General features: G+C 33.2%; 1 protein-coding gene across 5 annotated transcripts in view; it reads right to left on the reverse strand.

Annotated features, from left to right (window-relative positions):
* The window catches only part of CNTLN (centlein), a 255,643-nt gene that overhangs the window by 184,703 nt on the left and 43,954 nt on the right, over positions 1-26,986 (reverse strand). For all 5 annotated transcript variants that reach the window (XM_039870922.1, XM_039870887.1, XM_039870754.1 and 2 more), the window contains exon 3: positions 14,463-14,547. In XM_039870922.1, coding sequence (XP_039726856.1) covers positions 14,463-14,547 — 85 coding nt within the window. The remainder of the gene's footprint in view (positions 1-14,462; positions 14,548-26,986) is intronic.

A 26,986-nucleotide genomic window follows, 5' to 3' on the forward strand; every position in this document is an offset into this window, starting at 1 on the left:
AATAAAATATCTCTTAAATTTTTTTGCAGTGTTTAATTTGGGATTTCTATTTTGTTTAAATATTATTAAATTCATATTTATTATATATGCTGTTATATTTTACTTTTATTATACACACTTAAAGAAAACTGAAACTTTTATTTCATGTATGTATATTGGATCATGAAGTAAAATGTATTTTTCAGTGTGGGGACCATATTTATAAAAGTTTGAAAAACATTGCTCTAGATAATTTACACTCAGAGGTGGAAATGCTAAGTCATAGGCTAGATGCAGTTTAAGAGTTCTCTATAGGTCCATATCTACACCAACTCTTGACTCTCAGGCTTGTTAATTTTTTACAAATTCAGTAGATATAAATGGCACCTCAATCTAGTTTTAATTTCTATTTCCTATTTTAATTATTAAGGTATATCAAAATACCAAAGAGCATAAGCACAGACCCATAAATATGGCTTATCCACAATACATAGCCCATTTTCTATTGCCATTTAAGTCTCAACTTCCTTCAAAGTCAACTTCCACCTCCTCCATGAAGCCTTTCCCAACTATCACAGTAATTTCTGCCATTTCTAAATTTTTCTATTGCCTACATTATTTATTTGACACATACTACCTAGTCTTGCTAATTATCTATGTACTCAGACTGTCTCCCAAACCAGATTAGTAAATGTTTGTGAATGAGATTGACAGTGAATTATAAATTCAACCATGTGAACACTAAAACTGTTTATAAAATATCTACAGGCCTATCCTTTGAAAGGGGAACTAATAAAACCGGAGCATTCTCATCTATTCTGGAGATTATTTAGACTCTATGAGGGGAGAATACTGAACCAAATGATTTAATTTTTTGAAGGGTATGCACATTAATGTGACCTAAACTTAACAGAAACTGACAATGTAAATGACACGAATAGTATAAGCCCTTTCACAAGAATTATTTAATAATTTAAATTTTGGCAGTTGAGTGAATTTAGCAATCCACAAGACAAATAGACTTAATTTTTAAATAAAAAAGCATAATACTGTGGGAAACTAGTTAACCAAAGGTATCATATTCTGATAATTAGTTTGATAAATTTGATATTATATTATATAATCATTAAAGTAATGAGTTAGAGATGTACTCCTCAAGATTTCTACAATTTTGTATAATTCGAAATATTTTCCTAATAAAATATACCCTCAATGATCTACTTTAAAGAATGAAAGCAAAAGTATATGCAATTATAGTCCCTTTTAAAATTAGCTTTATGAAACTTTTTCAACAAACTTCTCGATAGAGTACATTCTTAATGGTCTGGCTTAAGTTAATATTAAAAAAGCAAATAGAACTCAGAGGAACATAAAGCATAAAGGGTGACAAGAGAAAGTATGTCTGGAACAAATAATTTATTATGGATAAGCCATGAAATGAATAATTCACATCATGGTCAAGAGAAGTCTATAGAGTAAGAAGAGAATGATATTGAGTATGATGCAGGCAAAAAAGGGGGAGGGCAGCAGCGTAAGACCTAAAACTCTATCAGGCAATACTTGAGCATAGTTAATATATTATTTATATGACCTACTTTCAAATGGATATGAAAGTTGTAATACAAAACAAAGAAATAATGAAACCACAACAACTAAAACAATGGTGAGTGGAAAAAGAGGAAAGACAAGAGAACTAATTATACTTGAGAACCAAAACTTATTTTTGAGCTTCCCAGAGGGTAAGGAAAAAGGGAAATACAATGTTAAAGAGCAATCATCATTTAATTAAACACAATATACTAGGTTATTAGCAGAGTCATGTTATCTAGTGTAATATTAGAGGGGAAATATTTTACATGACTTATAACTAACAGTGACAAAGCTAAAGCATAATCTTACCAAAAGAAATTATATGACAATTTTATACTATTATTAACAAAATATCTTACAGTATTATCTTGCACATCTATGAAAATTTTTCTGCAACCGTGCTGTATGTGTATGTGTGTGTAACTTTCTAGTAATTGACTAGATACATAGTTAAGACTTACATAAGCTAAAGGAACAGGTTATTCTTAATTGTTACTCTATTCCAAGGGGCTACAAGTTTTGAAAATTAAGAGCTATTTAATATTACTCAGCAGAAAAGCAAAAACACAGTGGAAGAACTTCCTGGCTTCTAGTCCAGCATGTAAGGAACTTGGAAGTCATCTCTCCTAGGCACACACCATGAAAAAATTTGAACAAACTGAAAATCAACAAGTTGTCTTAGATCTATCAGAGAACTGAGATCATAGGGCAAACTATTATTCCCAAAACTGGAGAGTCAAACAGGCAGCTACAGAGAATCACAATTTATCAGAGCATAAATCCAGGAGCAGAAAACTTCCTGGGAGCCAGTACCAGGGTAGGAAAAAATCTAATATGTAATTAATGAATTTCTGGAGAATCAGTGTGGTTAAGTGTGAGAGTTAAAAAGTCCAGGAGGGCCCTGTTCTTGGGTAGTTAGTTCCCACATTTTCATGAGTTTTATGGACTGGAAATCTGCCTGGTTGACACAGTGAAGACTGGAGAAAAATCCTATCTTGCTGCTTGCCTGCAGAAAGAGGAGAAGGGTAACCATTTAAAAATATGCCCTAAGCATTCATTGTTTCTTAACAAGGCCTGGCCTCAGAAGAAACTATTTTACCAGAGACTAACCAACCTGGAGAAAGGGAAATACCCAACTCTAACACCCTCTAGCTTTCCTATCTCTTCTAAGGGGGAAAAACTGAGAAGCACTTGTGATGGTCACAGCCTAGGTATACAAACTCACTAAAAGACTGAGACTTAATCATAAGACTACAGAATACTTCCCTGCACCCTCACACCTCACCACTCTATCAATAGGGCTTCTGTATAATGACAAGGGAATAAAACTGAAAATAAAGAAACGAATAAATAAATAAATAAATAAATAAATAATAAACTGTTTCAGATGACATTTAAGAAGTCTCTAAAGAAACCCAAATAAAAAATGACTCCAGAGTTTAACCTCTGACACATACAACTACAACAAACAGTAAACATGGCCTAATCCAATAAACAATAAACGTCACACTGAAGGCCTATTTACCCCAGTACTTTTTACCTGGCTTGGTCAACTTGGCTTGGCCATGGTACCCAGTTTTCGATCAAACACCATTCAACATGTTGCTGTGAAGTTATTTTTAGATGTGATTAACATTTAAATAGGTGAACTCTGGAGCAAAGCAGACAGGCCCTCCATAATGTGACTGGCCTCATCCTATCAGTTGAAGGCTTTAAGAAAAGAAACTATGGTCCTCTGAGGAAGAGGAAATTCTTCCTCTAGATTGCCTTCAGACTGAGTTGCAACATCACCTCTTCTTGGGTCTCCAGACGGCTAGTCTGTCATGCAGAATTCAGACTTGCCAACCCATAAATCCATGAGTCAATGCCTTTAAATAATCAATCTCAATCTCTCTTTATTTCTCTCTCTCTCTCTGAGATAACCCTGATGATACAGATTTTGGTCCCATTTAGGACTTTGGTCTTAAACCTTTCAAAGACATGGATTCCACCACCAATTTGAATGAGAGCTTGGAAGCAGATTCTTCCAGAATCAAGCCTCTAGATGAGAACACAGCCCAATCAAAACCTTGATTAAAACCTTATGAGATCCTGAACAGAGAACCCACCTACATACACCCAGATCCCTGACCCACAGCAACTTAAATGGGTGTGTCATTTGAAGGCACTGATTTGTGATAATTTGTTACACAGCAAGAGAAATATTACTATAACTAAATCTATTTTACTATAGAATTTATAGAAGAAAATAACAGAGAAGTGGTTACAGAACATAAGCATCATAAAAATAAGTACGAAAAATAAGTATAAGTATGAAAAAAACACAACTAAATAATGCTAATAATAAGAAATTAAGTCCTCTAATTACTCTCTATAAGAGTTAAAATGCAGGAGAGAGCTCAGCCATAAAGAAAAGATGAAACACTGCCATTTGGTACAACATGGATAGATCTTCAGTTTATCATGTTAAGCACAATAAGTCGGACAGAAAAAGTTGAGAACTATATAATTTCACTTATATGTGAGATATAAAACTCAAAGCAAACAAACAAACATGACAAACAGAGACTCATGTGGATTAGTGGATTAGTGGTTACCAGAGGAAAGGGAGGGAGAGGGTAGGTAGGGATAAAGAGGGTCAAATATATGGTGATGGAAGAAAATTTAACTTATGGTGGTGAACGCACAATGCAATATCATATGATGTACTGAACTGTACACTTGAAACCTATATGATTTTATTAACAAATGTAATGTTAATAATTTTAATTTAAAATTTTTTTAAATAAGAAATAAATGCAAGAGAAAAGCTGAATAAGTAAAAGTATAATTTTCTCATTTTTTATAGTGTGCAGTTGAGAGATACTATCTAGATTTTTCAGAATATGTTAGAATCAAGAGGTAGTGTTTAATATAACTTAATCACTAGAACAGTGATACAGACTCTAAACCTTCCAAATTATCAACATGAGCGTGCATGCACAAACATATACACAAAAACACCCCCGCACACACACACAAAGAGCAAAGACAAGTAGCTAATTTAAAAACAAAAGAAACTTTAAAAACAGAAAGCATAAGGTCAGAGAACAAAGACCAAAATATTATATCAAAAAGTGCAGATGAGATGAACTTATCTTTAAAAAGATGAAAATGTACAGATTGAGTCAAAACACAAAGTCCAACCAAATATTATATACAAGAGATTGATCTAAAGATGAATATAAAAGGATGAAAAAAGATATATAAATTAATAAAAAGAAATCTGGAGGAAAAATAATTGTTTAAGGAAAAAAAAGATATAATCTGAATGACTAAAGAGATTTAAAAAAAAAAGAGTTAGAATGAATGTACTGAATCTTGTTATTTCTTGATCCCGTGGTCTCCACCTTTATTTAGAATTTTAATAACTCAATTAACTCCTCTTGCATTGTGTATATTTTACTTACTTCTCCATTACTTTCAAATATTTTGTCTAATATTTTTTAAATGCAGAATCATCTTTCTCTGCACTCTCACATTTCCTCATTCTTTTCCATTACTTTGTTATAATTCATTGATCTTTTAAAATGTCATATATCAATTCTCCTTGTATTGCTTTCTAAAATCACTAAATACTTTACTATTGCTGAATTTAGTATCTTTTTCACAAACCCCATTTTTACAGCATTTTACATTGACCATCATTTGCTTAACACTCCTTTTTGAGTTCATGAGATATTGAATTATACTTCTATTTCCCTTAACAGTTGTTTCATCTTTTTTTCTGAAACTTGTACTTCCTCTTACCCATTAACAATATCAGCAAATATCCTGTTCTAAGAATCCTCACTGTTTAAATTCTTCCCTCTAACTATAGAATTAAATATCTACATCTTCAGGAGAAAACTCCCTCCCAAGAGCTGGATCTACACTTTCAAGGGTTTGCTAAAAATCTCTAAATGGAACTCTCAACAATAATTAAAATACAAATTGTCTAAAAAAAAAAAGCTCTAAACCTAATCCTCATAATAAATTGTAACTTCTGATAATAACCCTCTTTCTGATAATAATGCCACTGTTCTCTGGTTTCTCCAGGCTGAAAATCTAACCGTACTTTCAAATTACTGCCAAATCCTTAAGGTCCTTTAATTCCTGCAAACCTAAGAGTTCAAGTTCATGTCATTACTCCTACACTATGAAATAACCTCCTAATAGATCATTCCACTTTCTGTTTTCCTTTTTCTAATCATACATACTAATTATCAGTTTTACTTTCATTGACTACAGCTCAATTAACTTAAGTCTTAATAAAAAGACTAGATAGACTCCTTTGGCTTACCAGTAAAGTCCAGCATTTTCATTCAAGCAATCAAGGCTTTTCCTTAAAATAGGTACAGCATAACATTAGTCTTATCTCAGCCTACACTCCTACATATTATTTATGAAATAAACTATAAATTCCAATATTATCCATATATGCCCTATACTCTCACTTTCATGCATTTTGCCCAATGTTCGCCCTAGGCAAATCCCCTTACAATCTCTACCTATTAATTCCACTTGAACACTTCAAGACCTCTCCACAGAACTTAATCACTCCTTCTTCTGAAATTTTATAGAATTCTGCTTGTGATTCTCTCATGGCACTTATAATACATTGGTTTTATTCCATTTAAATCATACATCCAACAGTATTCAATGAGCATCTGTTATGAGCCAAGCAATATGGTCAATATTAGGAGCTGGTTATATAAGGATCAATGGGTATACAAGAGTCCACACTCTTACAGAACCTATAATCTAGTGTAGAAGACTATGATTACTTAAACCTCTACTCCACAGAGATTTAAAAATTATTAAAAGCAAAAATCGTAATTCTAAATTTCCACAGTACCATCACAGTATAGTATATATATATTTAATACAATATTTTGTTGGACTGAAATGAAAACATACCTTGTAGAAAGTTATAACCATCATTGCAACAAAATATATATGATATAGGCTAGGAAATCAGGGACCCAAAAGACAAGCTGGGGCCTAAAAAGCAAAATAATTTCTCTTATGGGAATTTAATATTTTATACCTGAGCTAAGTAATTCTGCTCTAAAAAGTAAATGATGAAATAATATTTACCAAAGGAAGAGTAAGTAGAAAAAGAATTTAGCAAAAAAAATGAGAAAATACATTGTCATATAAGAAAGTCAACTTTTTTAAAAATGGTACTCTATAACTATCTAGATCAGGTAAACTGAGCACTCCCTAAAGGGTTGCAAACTTAATGCCAAAAGATATTAAATAGAGTGCCAAAATCCATTCTCCTCCATAGAATAGAGCTGTAACTGAGAAACAGATTGCTCAGTCTGGATCTACATTTCCCCAAGCCCCCTGAATCCTGGGGTGTCCATATGAATAGCTGTTCCCAATGAGATGTAAGTACAAATAATGTTTGCCACTTCTAAGTCATAAAATTATATCTATTAGCAGCTTAGCCCAGCCTTATTAATATACTAAGCACATAACAACATTTATCTTAGAATATGTTTTGATATTGTTTGATATGCAGGTGGCAAATACAACTATTTTTTCCGGAACAAACTGAATATGTCTAAAATTTTATCATTATATTATCATTTATGACATTTACTATAAGGAAAACACGACATCGCAGAAGGTATAAATTTCAAATTTATATGTCATATAGAAATATATATCCTATTTTAGAGTTTATATGAATGTAGAGAATGGAAAAATTAAATATTTTATCTAAGTTAACTTCCACTTTTAGTCCTTTAATAAAACAACTTTGTAACAATGACCAACTTTAGATCAGAGTTCTCATGACTCTTTAACTGGCTAAGAAGGAAAATAAGAGTCAAAAGCCAGAAGAGCATAGTTGCCAAAAAGAACATCCATTTAACCCAGAAAAATTATAGGTAATTTAGCCCATAATAAGCATTTGGGTACAAAATGAATTTAAATATATCACGAGAGTGACATCAGAAGCAAGGCAACATGAAGGATCTCCCCTGATCTTTCCCCTTGAAATTATGACAAAATGAACAACTACAATCCAACAGACAGCAGATAACACCCATCCTAGTACACAGATGCATCTGAAAGATCTGCGTACCAGAGCATCTGAAGGTGGGTAAATCTGATGAGAAAGAGAGGAGGAAAGGAAGGGGAGCGGAAATGGTACTGGAGACCAATGCTGCACATGCAGCCAGGAGGCTCCTGCAAGATGTGAGGAGGGGTAGTTAGGTGGCGGTTCTCAAACTTCGAAACCCCCAACAGTCCTGCATGAGTGATCAGCATATTCCATTCCACAGGGCCCAGTAATCAGGGCAGAAAGCAGAGCAGAGACTGAATGAAGAGGGGCAACAGCTTCATCTTAGCAATCACCATCACCAAGCAAAACACTGAGTCATGGAGCCTGACCATCTCCCCTCACCATCCCAGGGCACTCCCAGCCCCGCAACCCACCCAGAGTTAGCACAAAGCCCCAGGGGAATCTGCAGCAACCAGACCTGAAACACACTCTGCAGCCAGTCCCAGTGACAAGGGTGGAGAAATAGAAGCAAGGCAGGTGAAGCTTGAGGGCCAGCATTACCAGAAGGAAAACAGCCACACACACCTGGCTTCTCCCACACCACCCCACTCCTATCCAGTCAATCTGATACGGAAGGAAGCAGCAGAGCATTGCATCTGACTATTCTGACAGTACCAGGACTTCAGGGCCTGTTCAGAGGCTCAGACACCCACACCCTTCACATTCTCACATGGGGTTGGAGCCCCAGGACTGAGACAACCTAGTCACAGAGGAGACACACACCTCCCCAGAGAATATAGGGCATTTTTAACCTCAAAGCAGAGATCTAGGAGGTTTGGGCAGTGCAGGAGGCTTGGGTACCACTTACCGAGAATCAAAAGAAAAACCTCTTCTTATCAACCTGCTAAAGAGAAATCACTATATAATAAATTTTCTTTAAAAAAAAATAGCTTGGTACATTCCCATTAATGCCTAGGCATTAGTTCATCAAACACCATGAACAACGAAGGTGACAAGGCAGCTCAGGAAAAAAAAATGAAAAAAAATCTCCAGAAAACAAGCTTAAAGATATACAAACATGCAATTTACATGACAGAAAATTCAAGATTGCACTTCTGAAAAAAACTCAACAAGATACAAGAAAATTCTGATCAACAGTTCAATCAAAATCAACAAAAAATCAACAACAACCGCAAAAAAAAAAAACAGAAATACTTTACCAAGGAGGCCAAAACTCTAGAAATGAACCAAACTGAACTTCTGGAGATTAAGACTTCATTAAAAGAGATGCAAAATGAAATAGCAAACTTAGGTAGTAGAGCTGACCAGATGGATGAAAGAATTAGTGATATCGAAGAAAAAAATCTGGAAATGATATAGAAGGAAAAGAGAGAGACTTGAGAATGAAATGAAAGAACTCTACAAGAACTACCTGACACTATCAGAAAAAGAAATATAAGAAAAATGGGTCTACCAGAAGAAAAGAGGGAAAAGGGAACAGAGAGCATATTCAAACAAATAGTCGACAAGAAATTCCCACACCTATGGAAACGAATGGATCATTAAATACAAGAAGCAAGCAGAACACCTAATTATATCAACCCAAAAAGCCTTCTCCAAGACACATTACATTAAAACTATAGAAAGTTAATGACAAAGAAAGAATTCTCAAGGCAGCCAGGGAAAAGAAGATGATAACCTATAAAGAAAAACCCATTAGATTATCAACAGCTTTTTCAGCAGATACTTTACAATTTAGGAGGGAGTAGAACAAAATATTCAAACTATTAAAAGAGTAAAATTTTCAGCCAAGAATAACATACCCAGCAAAGTTCTCCTTTAGATATGGGGGAGAAATAAAGACATTTTTAGACATACAACCTCTAGGGAAATTTCCCCCCACAAAGCCTGCATTATAGGAAATACTGAAGTGGGTAACTAACTCCATGTTGTGAGACACGAACATATGATCCCAGAGAATGCGCTGGAGGAGATCATCAAAAACATGGATATCAGTGCTGTACTGGCTGAAATCCCTGCTGGACCAGGAAGAGAACCAGTTCAGACTTTGTACTCTCAGTCACCAGCTCTGGAATTGGATATATTCCTTGAAGATGTCAGGAATGGGGTCTACCCGCTGACAGCCTTTGGGCTGCCTCGGCCCCAACAGCCACAGCAAGAGGAGGTGACATCACCTGTGGTGCCCCCTTCTGTCGAAACAGGACAGAAAATAAAAAACAATGAGTAGGATGATTACCAGACAGATAGAAACAGGAAACCTCAACAACTATTAAGAACAGGGTATTATATATTTAAATATTACATAATGGTTAAAGTTTTTTTTTTAAAAAACAACAACAACAACAAACTTTAAAAAGAGTTACTTCAAGATAAAAAAGGTAACAAGAGACAATGATGAACACTTCATAATAATAAAGGGGACCACACATCAAGAAGATATAACATTTATCAATATATATTTTCCCAACCAGGAAGTACCAAAATACATAAAGCAACCACTAACAGAACTAAAGGAAGAAGCTGACAAAAACACAGTTATAGTAGGGGACCTAAATACCCCACTGTCAGGTATGGATAGATCATCCAAACAGAAAATCAATAAGGAAATATCAGCCTTAAATGACACATCAGACCAACTGGACATAATCAATATTTACAGGGTCTTTCATCCCCAAACACCAGATTATACATTTTTCTCTAATGCACATGGAATATACTCAAGAATAGACCAATTTTGGGACACAAAACTAGCCTCAAAAAATTTTAAAAAACTGAAATCAAACCAAGCAAATTATTCTCCAACTATTATGCTTTCAAACTGGAGGTCAACTGCAAATAGAAGGTGGGAGAAACCACAAATATATGGAGATTAAACAACATGCTACTAAAGAACAACTGGGTCATAGAAGAAATTTTAAAGACAGATCAAGAGATACACAGAAACAAACAGAATGACAATACAACATATCAAAAATTTTGGGATATAGCAAAAGCGATATAAGAATAATGGTCTACCAGAAGAAAGGGAAAGTTCATATCATTATAAGCCTATCTCAAGAAACAAGAAAAATCCCAACCTAACATTACATCTTAAAAAAATTAGAAAAAGAAGAACAAATGAAGCCCACAGTCAGCAAAAGGAAGGACAGAATCAAAATTATAGCACTATTAAATGAAATTGAGAACAAAAAAAAAAAAATTGAAAAAATTAATGCAACAAAAAGCTGCATTAATGCAACAAAATGCAAAAAAAATTTCCTTAGACTCACTAAGGAAAAAGAAAAGGGACACAAGTAAACAAAATCAAAACTGAAAGAGTGAGAAGTTACAACAGATACACCAAAATACAAAGTATCTTACAAGAATATTATGAAAAATTATATGACACAAAATTCAATAACCTAGAAGAAATGGACAAGTTCTTAGAAATCTATAACTGTCCTAAACTGAATCATAAAGAACTGGAAAATCTAAATAGACCAAACAACAGTAAGAAAATAAAATCAATCATCAAAAACCTCCGGGACCAGACGGTTTCCCTAGTGAATTCTACCAAAAACGTTCTACCAAATATTCAAATATGATTTAATACCTGTTCACAAACTTTTCCAAAAAATTGAAGAAGAGGCAATACTTTCTAACTCATTTTATGAGGCCAACATTAATCTGATTCCAAAACCTGATAAAAGTCACACACAAAAAGAAAACTATGGACCAATATCTCTGATGAATACAGATGTAAAAATCCTAAACAAAATACTAGCAAATTGAATACAACAATTCATAAAAAAGATTATACATCATGATCATGTGGGCTTCATTCCAGGGGCACAGGGATGGTTTAACATACACAAATTAGTTAATGTGATACACCGCATAAACAAAATAAAGGATAAAAACCATATGATCATATCAATAGATGCAGAAAAAGCATTTGACAAGATACGGCATCCATTTATGATTAAAACACTCAATAAAATGGGTACAGAAGGAAAAGTATCTCAACTTAATAAAGGCCTATAACATATAACATATAACAAATAACAAACCTTTAGCTAATACCACAAGCAATGGTACAAAACTAAAAACCTTCTCTCTATGATCAGGAACAAGACAAGGCTTTCCCCTATCACAACTATTATTATAGTATTGGAAGTCTCAGCTAGGGCAATCAGGCAAGAGAAAGAATCAAAAGACATCCATATTGGGAATGAAGAAGTAGAATTGTCGCTTTTTTCAGATAACATGATTCTCTGTATAGAAAACCCTAAAGACTCCCCCCGCCACACACACACACACACAAAACTATTAGAAACAATAAATAAATACAGTAAAGTTTCAGGATACAAAATCAATTTAGAAAAATCCATAGAGTTCCTATACACTACCAATGAATTTTCAGAAAAAGAAAAGAACAATTTCTTTTGCAATTGCAACAAAAAGAATAAAATATCTAGGAGATAAACCTAATAAAACATGTGAAGGACCTATACAGGAAAAACTATAAGATATTATTAAAAGAAATTGAAGACCAAAAAATGTAAAGATATTCTGTGTTTATGAATTGGAAGAATCAACATAGTTAAAATGATTTTATTACCCAAAGTAATATACAGATTTAATGCAGTCTCTATCAAAATCCCAACAACATTTTTCAAAGAGAAAAAAAATCATCATATTTGTATGGAAGCATAAAAGACCCCAAATAGCCTAAGCAATCCTGAGGAAAAAGAACACAATTGAAGGAATCACTCTGCCTGACTTCAAATTATATTACAAAGCAACAACAATTAAAACAGCATGGGATTGGCGGAAAAACACATACAGACCAATGGAACAGAATTGAGAGTCCAGAAATAAACACTCGTATGTATGGGTAAATAATTTTAGACCAATGAGCCAAAAGCATACAATGGAGTAAGGAAAATCTCTTCAATAAATGGTGCTGGGAAAATTGAAAATCCACATGCAAAAGAATGAAACTAGACTGCTATCTGTCACTATACACCAAAATCAAAATGGATCAAAGACCTGAATATAAGACATGAAACAATAAATAGCATAGAAGAAAACACAGGTGCCAAACTCATGGACCTTGGACTTAGAGAGGATTTTATAAATTTGACCTCAAAGGCAAGGGAAGTAAAAGCAAAAATAAATAAATGAGACTATATCAAATTAAAAAGCTTTTGCACAGAAAAAGAAACCATCATCAAGACAAAGAGGCAACCATCTGAATGGGAAAGAAGATATTTGCAAACAACACTTCCAATAAGGAGGTAATAACCAAAATATACAAAGAACTCATATAACTCAAAAATAAAAAATAAAAAAATCCAATTAAAAAAAAGACAGAGCCTCTGAACAGATATTTCTCCCAAGAAGACATATAAATGGCTAACAGACATATGAAAATATGGCCAACCTCACTAGTCATTAAAGAAATGCAAATCAAGACCACAATGAGTTCCCACCTCACACCTGTTAGAATGGCTATCAACAACAGAACAAGTAACAAGTGTTAGAGAGGTTGTAGGAAAAAAGGAACCCTTATACACTGCTGGTGGGAATGTAAATTGGTATAGCCATCATGGAAAATAGTATGGAAGTCCCTCAAAAAATTAAAAATAGAATTATTATACAACCCATCAATCCCATTCTGGGTTATCTACCCAAAAATTTGAAAGCATTTATCAGTAAAGATATATGCACCCCCATGTTCATAGCAACATTATTCACAGTGGCCAAGATGTGGAAACAACTGAAGTGTCCTTCGATAGATGATTGAATAAAGAAGATGTAGTACATATATACAATGGAATATTACTCAGCCATAATAAGAGATAAAATGCTGCCATTTGTGACAACATGGATAGATATGGAGATTATCATGCTAAGCAAAATAAGTCACACGGTCAAAGTTGAGAAGCATATGATTTCCACTTATATGTGGGATATAAAACTGAAAGCAACAAACAAACAGAGACTCATGGGTTCAAATATATAATGACAAAAAATTTAACTTTGGGTAGTGAACACAGAATGCAGCATACATATGACGTATTATTGAATTGTACACTTGAAACCTATATGATTTTCTTAATCAATGTCACCCCAATAAATTTAATTTTAAAAAGTGCTAAATAAATAAATATTATATTATGATATAGGCCATTCTTACAATAAATTTTTCACCTTTATTTTTAAGATGTTCATACCTTGAAAATGGTTGCTGGAAACACTTCCAGATGGATTTTTTGCAGGGATAATATACTGATTATATAAATTATATGTAATAATATAATCAGTATTTTATATATATCTTATAATGATATAATCAGTATGTTATATATATTTATTACATAAAGTTATATGTAATTGTGTAGTTTACTGATTATACATAAAATACAGGACTCCTAATTCAAAAACACAAGTTTTCAAAAGATCAACAGAATCATCCCAGTTGACCTTTTCTACAAATGAAACCACCTGAAAATATAAAGTTTTGGAAGTGAATAATAATTGATAAAAATAAGACAAAAATCAATTAAACAATGAATAACTGCTAGAAACTACTATAAAACTATAATACTATCTTAAGAGTTTTAATGTATAAATAACTTGTCCTATTAATTCAGGAAACAAGTAAGACGCTACAAGCAAAATATAATAATAAAGAATAACCTGACTCTAATGGTTTCCAAATAGAAGTGGTTTGATATAATGATCCTGATATTCTTAATTAACACTATTGTGAGAAAATAATTTTAAAAAACTATAAAGATCTATTACCTGAAACAAATATTATATTTTTAGCATTTTCTATTATAACACCCACCTGTTGCAATTCTTGTATTTCAGCATCTTTGACTTGCAGAATTTCTAAAACTTTTCTGTCTTTAGCTTCAGATTTCTGTTTTTCTCTAGAAACAAAATAATATATATGTACATATATATATATACACACAAACATATATACACACACATACACATTGAGAGTTTATCAGTCATAATTGATGGCTAATCTTTTAAATTTTCACATCTTAATAATGAGTGTCACTTGAAAATAGAGAAAATTAAATTATCTGTGATTAACAGTGCTTTCTGAATTAATCAGAAACCATATGGAAAGTGACAACAACTTAGAACTAAGACAACTTCATATTAAAAAAGTTTAGTTTCCAGATTTCGATATATAATAAAAATACTTAAAATATGTTTAACCTTAATTGAAGCAATCATCGTATCATCAATTTAAAATAAATGTTGTTATTAACAAACATTTTACATACAGAATTACATTAAAATAAAATATTTATAATTCTTAAAGTTAAAGAATCAAAAGGGAGCATTAAATAAATAGGGGAGAAAGATATTGGGTACCTATTCCTATATTTTATAAAATTTAAAATTAGGTAAAATAAATAGAAATCTGTATCTAAATCAATCACGAATCAGAAAGTGTACAGGTAAGGAAGAAAATAAGAACTCTCACTTGAGAAAGGGTGAAATGAGGCAGAAGGCCTTAGAAGACACAGAGGGATAACAGAATGCAATCAGAAAAGTATACCACTAATTATAAGAAAGAAATTCAGATGGTATAATAGTACGTTAAAAAAATTTAGACTTCCAATAAGTTAGCATAGTAAGGTCACACTTTGTGGCTCATCTCTATTCTCTAAATTTATAGTATTAATAGAAAAATACAGAAGAAAAAAATTCTGGAGACAGAGCCACATCTCTGAAGATCACAAACTAAATAGAAACATAATGCAATGAATGGTGATGAAGGTGCTGTCTGCTGTCCAGATCCAGATGTAGGCTAAAGTGGCAAAGAGCATGGCTCCTGAGGATAACAGAAAATATAAGTGTCCTGCTCAATATGCAGAAGCATAGCTAGGCTTATTGTTTGAAACCAGAGACTTGGAGGGCCTCCGAACTCCTGAAGGAGGGCTGGAAAAAAACTGCCCATTCTTACCTGGAATTAAGACTTATACAAAAGTCTAAAATGATAAAAGCTTACAGAGATAGCACTCCAATCAGGAGCTGAGACAAAACACCCTATGGCTCAGGCACTAACTATAGCAAATTTTGTGTCACTGTTCGCTAAGAGGCCCAAGCTACCAATATGAAATCTATTTCAGGATGGGGGAATGCAGTGAGGGTAACAATTTAGTAGCAAGCGTAAAATTTCTAGAGAGAAAAAGGCAGTAGACAAGAAGGGGCAGTGAGGAATGAAGAGGAAGAGAATAACTGCAACCCACCTACTCAAGATGTAACCACAAAAAAAATCCAAAATACATGAAGAAAACACACACACACAACACATGCACATACTAACTCAATAATCTGAAGAAGCAATCACTCTAGACAAAATGAAAACAGGTGCACTGAAAAAGACTTTAAAATAAGTAAAAATCTTTAAAGACACAAAAGAATGACTAAAATTAAACCAAAAACAAGAAATAAAACAACAGCTAGGTCTAAAAAATCTATTAAAAATCTTGAAAATAAAAATTATAATCACTGAATCAAAAAACAATTACTTGAGCTAATCTCAAAACAAGATGCAAAAATGGAATTAGTAAAATGGAGGGCAGTAATGAGGGATTCGTCTAGAATACTGTATAGAAAAATGATGAGATTAAAAACATAAAAATAACATTAAGACATGCAGGTTTCACTACAATATGCCTAAAGAGTTCCAGAAATAGATAATAGTAAGATGAATGACAAAGCATTATTTTTAGCATTATTTATTCTCAACTGCTGAGAATGTTTTAGAATTAAACAGAGTGCTCAGATTGAAAGAGTACCTACCATAAATATCAAAAAGAAAAAAGAAAAAAGATCCCATCTCTAGACATTAATTCATCGTTCACTCGACGAGTATTTATTTAGCACTTATTACATGATAGGCACTGTCTTAGGGACTACAGATACTACAGTGAACAAAATAAACAAGTGGCTGCCTTCATGGAATAAACATTCTAGTTCAATGTATAAATGCATACTAAAAACAAATGATAAATAAGTGAACACACAGTATGTAAACTGACTATAAGTATAATAAAGGCAATAAACTAGGGTAACAGAAAGGGATGTCTAGTCTTGGAGAAATGGGGAGTGAAAGGAAGACTGTTGCTATTCTGTATGATTACCAAATATTTGAGCAGAGACTTAAAGGAAGGAAGTGAGAGTCATGGAGCTCTCAGGCAAGAGTTTTCCAGGCCATGGGACCAGCAGCAAGTAGGCGAGAACATAATTGGTATATTCAAAGAAGAGCAAAGAAGTAAATGTATCTCCCCTTGTATGGATAAGGGGAGAATGGTACCTGAGGACAGAGAGATCACTAGGAATAACATGATCTTCTAAGCCTTATAAACATTGGATCTGACTTTCAGTAAAATGGGAAGATAGACGATAGGTTTGAGCAGAGAAAAAACATAATTTATTTTATAAATATCAGACTTGCTACTGAGTTGAGGATAGACTCTAGAGGTTAAGTGTAGAAGCAGAGAGACCAGTTAGGAGGCAATTTCAGTAGCCCAGGTGAGAAAAAAAGATAAACTGGATAAAAGGTAGGTATGGTGATATTGAGAAGTGATAAAATTCTTGATATTTTGAAGGCAGAGCTAACAGGACTCCTTGATACACTGGATATGAAATGTAAAAGAAAGCAAAAAATCAAGAATGTTTCCAAGGCTTTTATCTGAGCAACCAGAAGGATGGAGTAGACATTAGCTCAGATATAGAAAATGAGAGTGAGAGAATAGGATTTGGGATTTGAACATGTTAAGTTTGAGAGGCCTAACTGACATTCAAGAGCTAGTTGGATAAACAAGTCTGGAATCAGTCAAGAAGTCAGATGGATTTTCTTCTTCGGGTTTTTGAAGGTATATGGCTTTACTGACCCCTCAATTCTGAACCTCTAGCCTCCAGAACTGTCTACACGCGGTTGAGTTCAGTTGTGACCAGAAAAACTACTCGCTGAATCAGCCTAAATTGCCGACTTGCATACTCCGAAGCCAAATAAATGCTTATTGCTTTAAAATAAATAAACAAATAAATAAGTCAAGGCTGAAGATATAAACTGTAAGAGTCAGCCAACTATATTTAAGACCACAGAGTAGATGGGATCACCTAGGGAGTAATTTTGGATAGAGAAGTCTGAGAATTGAGTCCTGTGCACTACAACATTTATAGGTTAGTAAGATGAGAAAAAAACAGCAAATGATACAAAGAAGGATAAGCAATCATGTAAGAGGAGAATCAGGAGAGACAATAAGTATAGAAGAAAGGGAACAATAACTGTGCCAAATGCTGCAAACATATTTAAGAAGACAAAGACAGAACTGACTGCTGGATTTAGCAATATTGTGGTCACTGGTGATTTTGACAAGAGCTGATTTAGGAGAGTAGTGGGTAGGAATATAAAGTGACAGAAAGAAACTCAACTTTGGGTGGTGAATACACAATGCAATGTATATATGGCATAGTATTGAACTGTACACTTGAAACCTACATAATTTTATTAACTAATGTCACCCCAATAAATAATACATAAGTTTTTTTCTAAAAAAAGAGAACAGGAAAAAAATGGAGATAATAATAACTCTTCAAAGGAATTTTGCTGTAAAAAGTAGCAGTGAAACAGAATACTAGTTCAAGGGAAATATGAGATCAAAAGAGATGGTTTTTTAAGAAAGAAGATAAACAGCATGAGTATATGTTGACAGAAATAATCCAGGACAGTGAGAAATATTGATGATGTGTGAGAGAGAAGGGAGAAGTGCAGAGTGACACCCTGACACCCTTGGGTCCTTAGGGCTTTAGTGTACACACAGTTTTTTTAGCCTTAGATGAAAATATGAGCAGTTGTTCTTCCAAATAAATTAGTAAATATATATATATATTATATATGCATATGTATATATGAATATAGATTCAGATATGTCGACATGGTAATGGGAAGAATCTCTCTTCTAAGAGATTCTATTTTTTCAATGGTATCAGAAGCAAGGATATTGTTGAGAGTTTAGCTAAGCCACTCCATGCTGCCTAGGCATCCAGGTCCAACCAGGCTGCAATGGCCTTAAACTTACACTAGGCCCTCATGCAAGTGCATGCCCTAGATAGCAGCCCACAGAATCCTAGTAAATTTAAGTTCCTGATATGACTTTCCCAAGAGTCCTTGTGATCAACAGTCTCCCCTGCCTCCCAACACCTTTCCATTATGCACCCCTTACCAAAACCTGGCTCTTAAGACTTGAATTGACCAATCCTGCCTTAGCCCAAAAACCACAAAGCACTCCACCTAGAAACACAACTAAAGGCATATGCTCCAGATCCTGTCTGTCTGTCTCTGTCTGCACTCCACCTTGACCACCCTATGCAGTCCCTTGAGGCATACCTGGTGCTTCCTCCAGGACCCATAAATCTCAGTATTTCAGTTTCTCTTGCTATCTGTTGTTGAACCATGGCTCATCATCCAGCACCCTGCACTCTATTTAACAAAAGTTAATTTGACAAATTCATAACACCTATTTATCAGCTGAGAGTGAACTAGAAAACAAAGTATTAGAACTTGACAGAGAGTAAGCATAAAATAGTCTTCTAAGATGCTGGAATAGTACATGAGACAGAAAAAAAAAAAAAACAGGTCATTATCAGGCAGTACTAAAGACTAGTGGTCTTAAAAGGCTGTAAGACCAGTCATCATGGTTTGGAATTTTTCTGTTAGCCATGTTCAGCCCTCTGGATGTAGGCATACAGTAGGTAGAGAGCTGGAATAGACCACATCCAAAATTTTTTAAACATATTATGACTACTGTTTTTATTGTTTCCACTTTATCCTGCTTAATTATTTTCTACTTACCAAGCATTAATAGCATGTTTAACACATAATCACAGTCTAGTTTTCAACTGTGCTTTAATTTATGTTTCTTTTATCAGTAGTGATATTAAACATACTTTCAGAAATTAAAACACCTTTTTTTCTAATTTGCTATTACCTGCCAATGTATCTGCCATTTTATATTTTAGCATGTTTAATGACTTATAAAATTATTTTATGTATTAAAAATATATGCCCTTTGCTCATCACATGTCACTAGCATGTAATCTCAACTTATCACTTGAATTTTCAATTTACCATTATAAAATCATGAGTATTGCCAAAGAATACTATGTCCAATCAAGACATCTGGAGAAAAATTACTTCAAATATCAAAGGGCAGGACATGAGTGAGGTTTACCTGGGGACAAAGACCCAGGCTGAAACAGCTAAGACATTAATTCTAGCCAGAAATTTACTCTTAAGTTCCTTTCTGGATATAATATAAATCGATTTTTAACCACTCAGGAATTTAATTTACAGGGATAGTCTTTCTAATCCACTCTTCTGTAATAAGCTTAAAATCCTCACTAATGTCAAAATAAATTCTGGTGGTCTTTTTAAATGAAGTAGGGATAAAACTAGACTATATGTCACAACCCCCCCCACCCCCCAAAAAAAGCATTAATGCAGCTTCCAAATGAGCTTGGTACCAGGCTGATTATCTTCTATGACACGGCTATGTACATAAATCATTCACGTCTAACCCAGTGATTTTCCTTGTGTAGGTTACCAGAGAAGTAGTATCAGCATCCTCTAGAAATTTGTAATTAATATACCATCTTCCATCAACTCTGAGAATAGAAACTCTGAAGGCAGGGCCCAGCAATTTGTGTTTAACAATAACAAGGTGCTATGGACTAAATGTTTCTTTAATATTTATATGTTGAAGCTCTAATCTCCAATCTGATGGTATTTGAAGATGGGGACTTTGAGAGGTCATGAAGGTGGGACCCTCATGAAGGGGATTAGTGCCTTTATATTAAGACAGGAGAAAGATGATGTGTCTCTGTGTGTGTGTGTGTGTGTGTGTGTGTGTGCGTGCACATGCACACACACGCATGCACATACACGCATGTCATGGAAGGTTATAAGCACGTAGGCAGCTGTGTATAAGAGAGCTCTCAGAAGAAATGGAATTTGCAGCTACCTTGTTATTAGACTTTCTAGCCTTCCAAAAAATAAATGCTTGTTGTTTAAGCCACCCAGTCATGGTATTCTGTTGTAGCAGCCCAAACTGCCTAAGACACAAAGCCCCAAGTGATTCTGATGCACACTAAAATCTGAATCACTGAAATAACAATAACTGACACGCTTCTCAATAGATTAAGTTGACTTATATAATACTAAAAGTATAAGTCATAAGTGAAATGTAAAACATCAAATAAAATATAAACTTCAAAATATACCTCAATAATATATTTTATAACCAAAAACTCCAAAACTGAATACTATGTTATAGTTTCAAAAGTGAAAAAAAAAAATCACAATTCTAAATCTATATAGAGATTTGTCCAGCAGCTCCTCCTGGTGGTACAGGATATTTAATATTTTCATAACAAGAAAATGCTCCCAAGGGAAAACAGTGCTACAATATGAATGCAATATATTTTATTTAGAATAAATGCTGAAAAAAGTTGTTTCAAGTTTAAAACATCACCAAACTATCTGGTCAGTTCAACTAATATATATTCTATGGATTTACAAGACATAAAAGAGGATTCCAGAAAAAAAAGAGACACTGTCAAGAAGTTGATGATGATCAATGACTGAGACAAACTCCTGTTTAGCTAATTAGAACCACTGATGTGCTATAATGATGTGAGCTAAGAATATTTGCAGACTTCTTTAGAATGAAAAATGAAGTGAAGAGAGGCTGTCAAATTTGTACAAGTTTAAAACACCAATCACTTTTCCCAAGAGTACTTTAAATTTAAACATTTAAGATTGCTGTACTTAGCCACATGAATTACCACGCTAACTTTTTGCAATTTTTCTAAACTCAAAAATCTGAGAAATTATTCTAAATCATTAAGAATCAAAATTTTATTGTGTTATAGACCATGCCATATATTATACAATGTGACAGGATTATATTTTCTGGGTTTGAGCCCATTTTTAATGAGATGTCAAAAATGAAATATTAGACTTTAAAAGACACATTTAACTATAAATGAGGCAATGATGTTGGTCTGAATTAGAAAATAAAGAAAATAAAAAGTAAAATTTACTACCATTGATTACTCATAATTAACAGATAATAATGCATAAAATAAACATAGTTGAACTAATGTTTTCTTTCATTTGAGTACATAATCTATTAAAATGTAGATTTTATACTTATTAATGACTTTCTATTTAAATGCATTCTCAATTTCTAATAAACATTAAGATTCTAAAACAGTAATACTGATAAAAATGGAAGTTCAGGGAAATGAGAAATATACCATTATTAAATTACTTATCTTTTTATTCACAAACTGTTTTATAATTATTTTCCTATTTTGAATATGCAAAATAAATAACCAGAATGATATCTATGAATAACTTGAAAAAGAGAAGAAAAAGAAAAACTTAAAAACAAATATTTTTAAAACATATTTACTTTACAGTAAAAAGTTATTGAAAAAATTCTGAATAAAAATATATTACTTAATCAAAAGATCATAATACATATAAACCTTTGGTATAAAAGATATTAAAGGTCCAAATATAGTTACAATATCTATTTTGCTTTAAGATCAGTACTTAATTCTTAAAACATAATCCAGAATTTCTAACTATTACATTTTCTTTTTCAATATAAAATATATATTCAAATTATATATGAAAGCCAAAACTTGTGCTGAAAGAGTCAGCCTGACACATGAAAAATTACTGATTTTTTTTGCTATTCAATTAGGTAGTTCCAAACTAGAAAAACAATAGAATTAAGCTACATCTGAATCTGAATTTGTAAATTATGGTACACAGATGAACTTTCTAAACAAAGAAGTAATCATTTAATAGAACATAACAGTTTAGATTTAATATATCATTGAATAATGTTCCTTTGTTTCAGATATTCTTATTCATTCAACATTACTTATAAATATACAAAGTTGAAACTCAAAACAAAACCTCTTCTGTTTTATACTTAGAAATTAAATGACTAGTTGCTGATTTTCTAGTTTCTTCTCTTTTAACTACATATCCAGTTACTTCTGCATATACTCAACATTTATTATCTAAAACGTCCATAAAAGCATTGGAAAATATTGGATATTTTATGTCTTTAATAATTGTGCAAATATTTTATACCCAGAATCTAGAAGTCTCTTAGTGTTCAAAAATATCAGCACTTCAGAACAGACTGTTTTAACATCTGCACATCACTAGGGTTGCCCCCAAGGATTTTTAAATGATGCCTGCCTGTGCTGAATAAAGTGCTAACTTGCACCTTGCATTTCAAACTGTGTCCTGAGCAGCCATCCAGTTGGTACAACACCAGCTGAATTCCCACAGGCCACTGTTCGTTCAGGCTTGACTGCAATTATCATGTCAATATTTTGTGCTCCGATATGCAGATATGCGCACATGCAAGCTGCATAATACTTCCTTCTTCATGGAATGTTGACTTATGTTCAATGTTCTGGGAATTTTTAATGGAACCAGAAATAAACTTTCATCAAATGAAGACAATCACAATTATTTTACCTTAAAAACAAAATCATATTTCTGTGTTACCTTCTGCAATGCATAAAAAAGGCTAATTTTTTTTTTTTAAGTAACTATGCTTCACTACAATTTCACAATTCTTTAAAGGTCTTCATAAAAGTTAAAAGATTATTTGTCAAGCTTTTTGCATCTATATAGTAAAAGTTCAAATGTGTTCCTTCATATGGTATTGCATGTTCTTTCACCTTAAACAGTACAGTGGTTACAATTAAACACCTTTCTATTAGTTTCTTTGACCATCTTCCCATTCATCCATATCTCTGCCTAGGCATTTATGGCTGTTCCAACAGGAAGAGTGCTCAGCTAAATATATTTATGCCTTGTGTAGAACTAACTGCCTAGCAACACTGATGCCAGATGGAAGAGTTCTGGCAGCTACACTTCTGGGGTCTCCAACCAGCCATGCTACTACCATGCTTGAAAATGCAACCTTCTTTCAGGCTGTGTTGGCTTAATACACATGGGATAGTGTACAATCATCTAGCAGCTGTGCAACCCATGTGTTTAGGAGTAAAATGGAGCAGAAGGGACGTTTTCCCAGTGATGAGAATATATAATATAACCTTATAACAACAGTCTGCTTATTAAGCATCTAAACTTTAACTATAAACATAAATATGAGATACTCGCTCATATTCTATGAGATTTAACCTTTAACACAATTATTTCAAGAATATAGCATGCATATCCTAAATAAACATGCAATAAATACTAAAAATCATCTTGTCTGTTTATTTCGTTTCATGGTTCCCATTTTCCAAAATAGAGCCGTCATGTCCAGGTTTTGAGATGGAGAGAGGGGGATGGGGAGAGAGAGAGGGAGGGAGAGGGAGAAAGGACTCAGGGAGGAGGAGAGGCTCAATAAAACAAATCCCAAGATGTTAATATCGAATCACTCAAGCTATTTAAGATTATCAAGTCATCACTCCATCGAGCATAAACTCCATTAAAATAAATCTCATCAGGCCACTCTTCAGATCTCAATTAAATGCAATCATGTCCCTGGATCATCAACTCATCCTATCAAACCGGTCCTATCTCTTTTCTCAAGACTCTACAAAAACAAACTGAAAATGAACTTAAACTATAATGAAATAATGATGATGAGTCAATAAACACAAAGCACTAAAAACTGTGTAGGGCCAATAGTAAAACTCAATAAGTACAGGCTATTATAATTATGGTGTATTAAACCACAAATACATGCAAGAGCAAATATATCCTTATACATTACACAAAAATAATATTTTCCACATCGTTCAGAATATACTTCCTTATACACCATTTTAAAAATTCATCGAGTCACAATACAGTTTAGTGCAGCTCAGTGGGCAGATATCTTTAAGGAGCAATCAGAATATCTTTCATCTATTATAAGACAATAATTTACACTATGAAACCCAATAACAGCATAGACTGTCTTAATTATTTTTCCTAATACATCCTACAATAAAATTCATCTTTCTCTTTTGTTTATTCATATGACCTTGTACAATAAAAATGTACTTCATTTTTATCACATTTAATATGTTTTAATATTTAATTTACTATTTCTTTTTGTGTTCCAGATTATTTGTAACCATGGTATCCAAAACCAACTTATTCAATAATTTTTCTATGAAGCATCTGCTGTAAACACTTTTCCATTAAGAGAAGAAAAATATGGAGGGTTTAACAAAAAAAAGAAAAAGAAAAATATCAACTACTCCAGTATTTCACCATCGTTAAATCAGTTTTTTGCTAATCAAGAAGAATCAAAAAAGATTCTCTATGTTGAAGTAGAAAAATCAGGACACCAATCATTCCAGAATTCCATATAAAACTGTAATGAACATAAGAAGAGAATGAATTAATTCAGGTACCTGGAATGCATGCCAAGGCTCACAGAGGTGCTGTTGCAAACCTACAGGGGCGCTGTGGGATATTTTAAATGTCAAAGGGAAACACAGCAATATTTGAAATCTATTGGACACTGGACAGACTACTAGCTAGAGGAAGTTCAGAGTTTCAATGTTAGATTGTACTACATTCCTTTCATGGCATCATAGATTTATGAACTTGGGGTTTTGGCCACTGCTGCAAAAAAATCAAGTTGGGAGCAAAAAGCATATGGAAAAGAAAATGAGGGCGGCAGTGCCCAATCTGATTCCAAACTTTGAAAAGCTGTCCAGTATATAATAATCTAACACATCCTATGGCAAAAAACTATGGTTATTAAAGAATAAAATTAAAATACTTTCCTTTTAATTTACATGTATATTTCTAATGGTCATTAAGTTGTTAAAACAAATACTTAATCAATGGAAACTCATGTAATTATCTTTAACTTGAAGTATCATGAAAATATCACTGATATACTAAGGGCACTACAAACTGAGAACATTTGGGAACCTATGAGTTAATCTTTAAAGAAAACAGATCCATTATTTAAATGACTATAGATTATAATATGTGAATAGTTATTACTTATAACACATAAAGTAACAGATATCTTTACTAAAAAGTCTCTCAAAATTCCCTAGTAGTAGTTCTTAATTGCTATAATTACAACTCTACTCAGTCTCATGTAACTTTAATCTCACATCATCTTATACTATCCTCAGCATTTCAGCAGGTTCATATATTCATCTTCAAATCTAAAACTGAAGGAATATAAGAATATAACTCAGATAATGAGAAATAAGTCACATACTTTCAAGGTTAAATATAGATGTTTTAGCACAAATTTTTAAACACTAGGAATTTCCAGATACATCATTTTCTGTATCAGTCAACTTTTTTACGAGAGGGCTACTTGAAACTCTGAATAGAACTACAAAAAAATCTGTTGAATTTTTTATATCTTGTGCTTAAATGAAAAAATTTTCATTTCCATGTGAATTAAACTCACCAGATTAGAAAAAAATCCTTTCTTGGCATTATTTCAATTTAATATTAAGTTACTAACTGTTCACAATGCATGATATGGTTTAAATTATCTGAAAGTTCTGGGTCATTTCTCAGCATAGAAAGCTGAATGAACTTCCACTTCTAGCCACAGAGAGGAATAGGGACCAGGTTTACCCTGCTGCCTTAAATACCTTGAAAACTATACAAAAAAGAAAATATTTTCAAACACTGGACACAGGTAACAAAGGACTGTGGTCCCTGCAGGAAGCACACCAATGATGTAAGCTATATGATTGCTGCAGCTTACTATCTAAAAGCAGTCTTCAAGCTACAATGAAGGAAAAGGAAATCCAAACAGCTCAGGATCTCATTAAGTTAAGGAGATCTAGACTGAAGTTCAGGAAAGTCGTGGTACATAGAATTTGTGAGGCAAAGTACTGAAGAATGGAGCTGCACTGAGAGCAATTTCCAGCAGGCTCCAGAGGGTTCTTCTTTGAGGATTTATCTGTCCATGCCTGAGAGGAAAGTACTCCAGGCAAGGGAGAAAAACAATGGAAAGCAGTAGACCGAAAAATTTCTAGAGGTCAAAGAAATGAAAATAGTTCACATTCCCATCAGTCAAGTGGAAAGACGTAAAGGGCATTAGGCAAATGGGTCATGCCTTAAATAGTGGAACTAAATTTACTCTTGACAGGAAGAATAGTTACTCTGGATCTATGCCAACGAAGTCTCAAAAACATCAAGCTGACCCACAAGTAACTTAATGTCATGCAAAAACAAAGTCCAACACTCTTTACAGGAATACAACAGTAATCAAACTCAATATCACGAAATTTACAAAGTCTAGAATCCAATTAAAA

Source organism: Pteropus medius, unplaced genomic scaffold (genome assembly GCF_902729225.1).
Source record: "Pteropus medius unplaced genomic scaffold, Ma_sr-lr_union100, whole genome shotgun sequence".
NCBI classification, from domain to species: Eukaryota; Metazoa; Chordata; class Mammalia; order Chiroptera; family Pteropodidae; genus Pteropus; species Pteropus medius.